Source organism: Lithobates pipiens, unplaced genomic scaffold (assembly GCF_037356315.1).
Source record: "Lithobates pipiens isolate NorthernLeopardFrog02 unplaced genomic scaffold, aLitPip1_a1.2 Scaffold_30, whole genome shotgun sequence".
Taxonomy (NCBI): Eukaryota; Metazoa; Chordata; class Amphibia; order Anura; family Ranidae; genus Lithobates; species Lithobates pipiens.
Window position 1 is genome coordinate 86,172,813 of NW_027507791.1, and position 8,691 is coordinate 86,181,503.

General features: G+C 39.6%; 1 protein-coding gene across 1 annotated transcript in view; it reads left to right on the top strand.

Annotated features, from left to right (window-relative positions):
* Positions 1–7,407, top strand: part of DNAL1 (dynein axonemal light chain 1) — a 34,729-nt gene extending 27,322 nt beyond the window's left edge. Inside the window, exons 7-8 of the mRNA XM_077464546.1 lie at positions 944–1,084; positions 4,901–7,407. Of these exons, the coding sequence (XP_077320672.1) occupies positions 944–1,084; positions 4,901–4,947 (188 nt within the window). The 3' untranslated portion in view covers positions 4,948–7,407. The remainder of the gene's footprint in view (positions 1–943; positions 1,085–4,900) is intronic.
* The last annotated feature ends 1,284 nt before the right edge of the window (positions 7,408–8,691 follow it).

An 8,691-nucleotide genomic window follows, 5' to 3' on the forward strand; every position in this document is an offset into this window, starting at 1 on the left:
GCTGTTTTTTATTTTCCTTGTATGTTCCCCTTGGATCTACAGTGACTTTACTTCCAAGTGCACTTGCAGTGCAAAGTGGATTTGCCTTTTGTAAATAACCCCCATAGTATAGCACTATAAGGTGCATGACTATTTATTTTTATAATTTTTTTTCAGGTTAGGCCAGGTTCACATATGTGCAGCCCTGGTTCCCAGCATGCGGTCTGGTGCTTTCCTGTTTACCGGTTCAGGTGCAAATCGAGTCTGAATGTTTGCCTGAATTCGCACATGAACCGGACCCAAACACACACAGGACCCTTTAGGAATGTGGACCGTGGCCGCCCCGGACCTGTGTGAAGCGGCTCCATTGAGAGTCGGTCACACTCGCATGTTGCGCAAATTGGATGTGTGGAAAATCGCATCCAATTCACACATATGTGAACCCGGCTTAAAACAATTAATCGCACCCCAATGCACATGCGTGTTCAAAGCATACTAACCAAACCCTCACTGTATTACTTTGTGGTGTACTGGGAAAAGAGTGAAGTGTGTTTTTTGATGGACGCACATTTTTGAAGCCCAGTACACATGGGATGAATGTCGGGTGGCATTGGGTGATTCAATAGAAGCCGGACGATATTCAGCCTGTGTGTACTGGAGTCAGGCTGGATTCTGTCCCAGGAGCATGACCAATGGCTGAGAGCGCTGAGCAGTGTTTTCTGGCGGGGGAGGGGAAATCACTGTGCTAATGTTGAATAGTTAGTACAGCGGCTCCTCCTGAGTTGTTAGGTTTTTTGTTTTTTTTGTTTTTTTCATTCATGCCTGCTGGGTTGAATGAAAAAAATCAACTAGACTATATGAGGCTTCAGTGTACATGGGCCAAAAAAATAAATAAGTTGTAGCTAATTGATTTAATGTGTACATTCAATTCCCTAGCTGCCAAATGTCCTTTTGTTCCTTTCAGGGGAATTTTCTAAACTGGTTGATCTGCCATGTTTAGAGGACCTGGTGTTTGTGGGGAATCCCCTAGAGGAAAAACACACACTGGAGGGAAATTGGGTAGAGGAGGCAACAAAACGTCTCCCTAAGCTGAAGAAACTGGATGGTGAGTATTAAAGTAGAACTATAGGCAAAGTTTTTTTATTTTTTTCCCATTTTGGATCAAGCAAAGGTGGGTTAAAGAGGAAGTAAACTCCCATTCTGATGCTTCTTATCATTTAGTCCATTATAATAAGTAATTATCAGACTATAGCCACTGTAATCCACCCCAAATCACATATTACTTACTGTTTAACCACTTCAATACAGGGCACTTTCACCCCCTTCCTTCCCAGCCCAATTTTCAGCTTTCAGCGCTCTAGCGCTTTCAGTGACAATTGCGCGGTCATGCTACACTGTACCCAAATGAAATTGTTATCATTTTGTTCGCACAAATAGAGCTTTATTTTGGTGTTATTTATTCACGACTCCGTTTTTTTTTTTTTGCGATATAAGCGCAAAAAAAGCGGAAATTTGGGAAAAAAACAATATTTTCTTTTTTCTATTTGAAAAGAAATCCAATAAAATCAAATTTTGTCATAAATTTAAGCCAAAATGTATTCTGCTACATGTTTTTGGTAAAAAAAATTCCGTTAAGTGTATAATAATTGGTTTGTGTGATCACGGACATATGTACGCAAATGATCATGTACATATGTGTGCAGGTGATCACGTACATATGTGTGCAGATAATCATTGGGACATGTGATTTTAGTGGGACATATGTGGGGGACATGTTTTTATTATTAGGGACATGAATGACGTTCCTGAACGTCCTATCAGGAGCAGGCGGCTCCCACCCGCCGTATATATACATTGGCCGGGTGGGAAGTGGTTAAAGAAACTTTAAAAAACTTGTTTCCAGGTTAGGCAGCGCCATCTTAAGTATTGTTTTCTGAGTCCACAGTGGAGTGTATTTCCACCCTTCCATTGAGCACTTCCTGTACTGTTAACCAAGCCACCTTCTCAATCCAACGTTTCTATGGCAACCCTGCTTCCCTGTTCATAGCTGACATGTTTTATTTCATAGTATTTACTTGTGCCGATGTCTAATGTTTGCCTTTGTCAGTCTTATCAGCACCAGCTGATAAGACTGCAGTTATGGCCAAGTTTACACTGCCTATCGTGTCACATGGTCACATGGTGTGTAGGAGGAAGCTCTGAGTGATTATGAGGTCTCCTGGGATATCAGTGGTGTGCCGTAGGAAGTTCTGATAACAGATAGATAAGCACATAGAGAGTGTGCCGTAAATCGGGGGATATCCGGGCATGCTCAATGATGTCATTCTAAAGAACAAAAAGGATTACAACAATACTAAGGAAGTAAGGAGATATCTACAAGCAGTGTTCATTAGGGTTTTTTATGCTGATTTACATGGGACAAAGTTGTGGGGGAGGGTTTACAACCACTTTAAAACCCCTGTCAAATTATTTTTGCCATCAGTGTCCCATTGTGGAGATTTCTCTTCACGTCCTGTCTCATAGCCAAGCAGGAAGTAAGAGGAAATCTCTGCAAATTAAGGGAATTCCTTGGGGACCCCCAAGTCACCAGAACTAGTGTGCTCATTGAAAGATTTCTCCTCTATTACTTTTCTGGGGACAACCCAAAATTTGGGCTTTTCTATTACTTTCACTTTCAATCATAATAGTAAACAGGACATAGAAGGTGTGAATCTTCATAAAGAGAGCACAGACGGCAATAAAAACTGACAGGTGTTTTAAACCCTCTGCACTCTATCCAAAACTGAAAAAAAAAAGTTTTGCCTTTGGTTATACTGTAACACTGCAACAAATCATTACAAATGAAAACCAAACATTCTGCATGTAATCATCTAGTTTCATAGTGATGCACACCTCAATAATGCTAAAATGGCCTCTTTTAACTTGGGAGTAATAGCAGTGGACTGCAACTGCTCAGGAACAAGCACATCAGGTTAACACTAGAGCATCACAGAATCACGGTCTCAGCAGCCAAGGGCTTAGTAGCCGCTAAGGCTCTGGGTAGAGTAGATACACAAACTCTGGGAGAAGGTGCAGGAGCATGCTGTTATGACCTCTGTGGTCAGAGTCAGCAAATAACTTAGTGATTTGGGTCATAAAGTCTTCCATGACTGTAATAATAACTTCAGCCAAAAGGGAAGAGGAACTAGCTACACCCGCTGGAGTCAGAGGACTGTGATTTAAGGAATAAACGCTAGAATTCCAGGCTGCAGATGGTGGTTCCATCAGGAGGCACACTGCAAACCACAGAGACATTGTTAGTGTGGGCCAGGGACACCTATTACAGTGGGACTGTTAAACAGCGGGAATGTCTAGAATCGGACAAATGCGTAACAGTAAGCCAACTTAAGACTTAGAGATAAGGCAAGGCCACAAGTACTCACAAACCCAAACAGCAGGTAGCAGGTGAGAATCAGATGGCGGGAGATAACCAAACCCACTGAAGATGGGAAACTGGAATAGATGGAAGTTCCACATGGCTCATTACAAGCAGCAGCAGCAGCAGGGAGATACTTCCTTGATGCTGTAAATTGGGAAAGAGAGTGCAAAACTCCACCCAGCAGATGTCAGTGCTCTGTCTCACACGGTTAACTGTTTCTGCAATGCAAACCAACGGTAAAGGAAGAATTTATTTATTTATTTTTAAAGCACCCAGTGTATGTATTTGAGGTAGCTACTGGTGCTCAGCCAAAGTGGCTCACTCACAAAGTGAGACAAGGCCAGTGCTGAAGCAATGCCAGTGGCTGTGGACCTGAAAAACACTCTGCAGCTGACCTGTTCCCGGAATGCACCCTATGCAAAACACAGCTCCGAAGGTCACTTCTAGGCTATCCATGATATTTCCAATCCAGGAAGATGATTTTACCGGATAGCTGTAATTGAAGTGGCTAGCTCTAGAATTGATGTAGAAAAGTGTATTGATTGAAAATGACAATATCCTGAAGATTAAGAAAAAATATTGCTAACAAAAAATAGGTGCGTCTTCTGCACAGAGCTGAAGAGCATCCTTCCTCCTAAGGCGCTAGAAAAAACCAAGACCTGCCGTTAGCAGGAGGAATTATCCTGGGCTGGTCTACAGATTATTATTTTTATTTTTTTTGTCCGCCCGCCCGCCCATGTCCAATGCTCCTTCTAGGTGGATAGTATAACCCTAAGGTCTTGTGTCCCTTAATGGATGAGAAAAAGAACAAGTATTTTATTTTTAAAAACTTCAATAGTTTGTTACACAGTGCTTGTTAGTGCGGGTTCACACAGAGCTTCAAAGCCGCCCCATACAGCGCGGCTTGCAAAACGACTTCTGTATAGATGTTAATGCAAGCCGCTCCGAAGTCGCCCCACAGTAGTACAGGAACCTTTTTCTAAGTCAGAGAGATTAGAGCCTCTCCTATTAGAACAGTTACATTGCAATGCATGGAGCGTGACTTGTCAGGCGGAAAAGTCGCCTAACAGGTCGCCCCTGTGTGAACCGGCACTTAGGGTTTACATCTACTTTAAGCATACTAGGTCACAATTTGCACGTTTTGTAATTGAATTGGTTACAGTTTTAGTCAGATTGTAATCTTGTTTCATTGTGTGGTCAGTATTCAAAATAATTTCTCTGATTTGCTTTGTGTAGAGAGGGCATGCAACATAATACAATATCACTGTTGCCTATTGTATTCGTTTTGTTTTTAATAAAGTCACACAGTTTCTGTACCCTAGTGCAGCAGGCAAAGAGGATGCACACAGTTCAGTGACCCATATTAAACTTACTGCCCCATCATTGTATAGCCTTATAACCAAGCCCTGCTTTCTTATCTACATATTTATTGTGTTATCTGCATATGACATGACCACATAAATACAGCCTTCTAAGCCTTTTCTTCTATCTTGCTGTTTTCAGGAAATCCAGTCATTAAACAAGAAGACGAGGAGGGAGATGATTCGTAATCCTTTTTTTATTTTTATTTTTTTTTTCTGTTTTCCTTTTTTAAATTATTTAAACTGTTCCAACACAGAAATGCTTTTATAAACATTTTTGTATATTTAAAACTTTTTTTGAATAGTTTTACTTTTTTTTTTTTATGTTTTTAAATTATCAATGGCATTATTTTATGTGTGACCTCTTTATCTGGAGGAATCATTCATAAGAAATGGTTCTATTATCTTTTAACAAAGGCAACTACAGAGAGGTGTGAATAAGCACAAGGGGACATGATCATTGCATAGGGTATTTAAAATGTATATCATGTATCCATTCCTAATATTGTAGCTTAATTAAGCCACGGGGAGGTATGACCTCTTTACTTTTGTACTTTACCAATCACCAGCCTATTACTTCAATGTAGGCTTCTCCCATGTTAATCCTTGTTAATTGATAATCTGGAAATTGGTTCAGTACTAAAATAGTTGCCATCCTTATATGCTGAGTGAAGCACATTACAGTGTAAGTCCACCTAGTACAGGCATTTCAGCATTGTATGGGAGGCACTGCATTGACTAACTTACTATCTCTGGGGAATATCAGCAGTGAGATGTATTACCACTTGCATTCCCAGTTCTACGCCTCCTTGCTGTCATTGATATCCAACTTCTTAAAGTCCTTTTTTTTTTTTTTTTCTTCAACATTTCTTATCATTTCAAACAAGTCGAGCCACCAGCCCCTGACACTGAGACCTGATTATGACTGTAATTGGTAAGCAAATCCCTTTGCTGCAGGTCTGCAGAGCTTCCACTGAGGACCATAAGAGATATAAGAAGTTAGTGATGGAATAATTCCTCTGTCATCTACCTTGGAATGAAATATCTGGCTTAGGTGGACTTACACTTTAAATATATCCTTAAAGTGCACAAACATTTTATATTCCTTGTAGAAGTATATAGAGACATATGCTAGAGTTTTCAATACTACAGAGTTTAAGATTATTATTTTTTTTGAGACAGAAATGTGAGAAAAGGTATTCCCAGTCATGTGAGAAGTAGCTTTGAATATCAGGTATGTTATTTTTGTATTTGTAGCTAGTAGTAATTGCATTATTTCTACAAAGGAGGTTTGGGTGAAGGACTCATTGGAAGAGTGTTGGATAAAGCCTAATTTACATGACTAATGTCAAAGTTATCCCATTGATTTATATGGCACTCACCGAAGATAGTAAATTGTCAGTTAAGTGTGGTTGCTTCTGACGGTGAGATTAAAAACCACCTGCTTAGCCCTTAAAATTTTAAAGTGAAAGTACAATGTATTTTTAGGGCAGCACCTATTTTGCATTGTAACTGATAGTATATCCCTTTAATATACTATTTTATCTGTGAAGATTTGCAGATCAGCCACTAGGTGGAGCACTACATTCCTCAATCAAACCTCCCCACTTAGCAAATGTTGAGATTTCAGCCACATAGGGAGTGCATTGTTATCAGTGCCTTACTTGCCCTACTCATCTTTGCATTGAGAGATGAAACCGGAAAGCTGGCCCATAGCTGGATCGAATTTCTTTTACAATAATTTTCATTGAAAGTTTACACATCTAATTTCAATCCATGTTGATCGATTTGTCTTAATCAATTGATCAATTTGTCTACGAACAGCCTGTCAAATTTTTCCAGACCGATCAGTGCCACTGGGTATAGCCGACAACACTGATCATTATAGTCTGCCTGCAGGGGGAGTGATTTCCCCATCCACATCGAATGTGTGAATGGGAGGATTGGTTCATTTTTTTTTTTTTAATCATGATTTAAAAAGGAACCATGTATGGCTTGCTTAAGACATAAGCTAGTACTAAATAGAGGAGCCAATATGTATAATGAGACAACGTGGCTGCCCCGAAGTTCATTACAATCCTTACAGGGAAACAAAATAAAATAAAAATACATTTACAGCAAGCCAGTCCTTCTTCTTTTTTTTTTCTCTTAAAAATGGAAAATACTACATAATCTTTACATTTATGCTTTGGTATCAAGGCCTTCACCAAGCTCCTAGCCTGGTTACCTTCACCGTATATAAAACACCTACTTGAATGGGGAAATATTCTGACCCACCATCGATACAATCAGATTGGGCTGGTGTCAGAGGTGGTTCATGCCTGTCAAATCCATGAAAACACAGCATTGTGCATATGCAACACTTTACCACTGGTCTCCCCCCAAGCCCTTGGATAGAGTAGGTGTTCAATCTGTAAGATGGAATGTGTGATGTGTTTGTGAATGGTTGGTTGTATTTTTCAAATGCCACGTTTGTGTCAGTGGAACAGAACAGATTGTCTGTCTCAAGTACCAAAGCTGGTCAATGTAGTATTTCTTCCTGCATTGTATTGATAATGTCCTGCTCTTCTTCACTGTTGCAATTTGAAGCCTGGTCAGCACAATTTAAAGTGTGAGTACACCTGTGTGACAATAAAGTTTTGTTCTCTATTTCATTTTCTGAGTGTTCTTTTAAGTGACGCTAAAAGCGAAAGTAAACCCATCGATCTAACAGTTTGAAAAAACACTTACATTCCCGGCATGCTGGAAATGCTAACTGTCACATTGGTTGTGCTCTCAACCAAACTGTCAAACCATCCAATGGCTGGTGTCATAACTGATCACATGAGCAGCTTCATGGCAGTTAAAGATTAAAGGGAGGCCAAGATGGCAGCTTCCTTGGCTGAAAACTCTAGGAGGGTTTACTTCCACTTTAAAAAGCATAACTTAACCCCTTCTTTTGGTGTTAATTTGTGGATATCTCCTGATTTTTATTAAAACATTTTTTTGAGAGCCCGGTACCTGTGCTGGTAGCGTGCTGTGCACACCCAGCACAATTATTAATAAATATATATATTTAGGGTTGCACTGAATGGAAATTTTGGTGCCAAAAATGATGGATGCACTGAAACCGAGAATGACAAGTTTTTAAAAATATATATTTATTTTTATATATAATTGTATTATATTCCACTTTTACTTATTATAATCAGTTTAAATTAATATGCATTTATTGTTGGCCATTATTGGCACCTTTTTAGTGCAAGAAAAACTCAAGAAAAATGCAGTCTGCAGTTTGACTATCTCTTGTATCATGTCCACAGTCTGACCATCTCTTGTATCATGTCCTCAGTCTCTGACCATCTCTTGTATCATGTCCTCAGTCTGCAATCTCTTACTTAAACACATTGCTAATACTATTGGAAAAATTTCCATTCAGTGCACCTCTAACAGACATGGTAAAGGAGATGGCCAGAGACTGCAGACATAGTACAGGAGGAAAACCCTTCCTCCAGGAAAAATAAAAAATGGCCATGAAGACTGCTGGGATGTATAATATAATTTTGTCTCGGGTCAGACACCAGGCAGCAACTGATGTAAAAAAAATAAAAAGTTTAAAACAAGTACTGTAAACATACCTTCCTATCTATATATTTAATTTATAGCAGCATAATAATTAAAAAAAAATGTTACTATTAAGTTTTCGTTCTGCTTTAGAGATGAGTGTATTAGGACAGCGCTCCCTTTTTCCTTTCCATCCATATAATAAAAATAGGAGTTACAAACCCTGAAGATTGCAATACCACAACACGTGGCTATGCATTGGTTTACCACTTGCTGCCATTATTCTAACAAACCATGCATGCACCAGGCAAAGAGCACAGCGGCTCTCCTCCAAAGCGTCTCCAGGTGCACATTATTCTTTTAGGCTGGGTTCACACTAATGCGAATTGG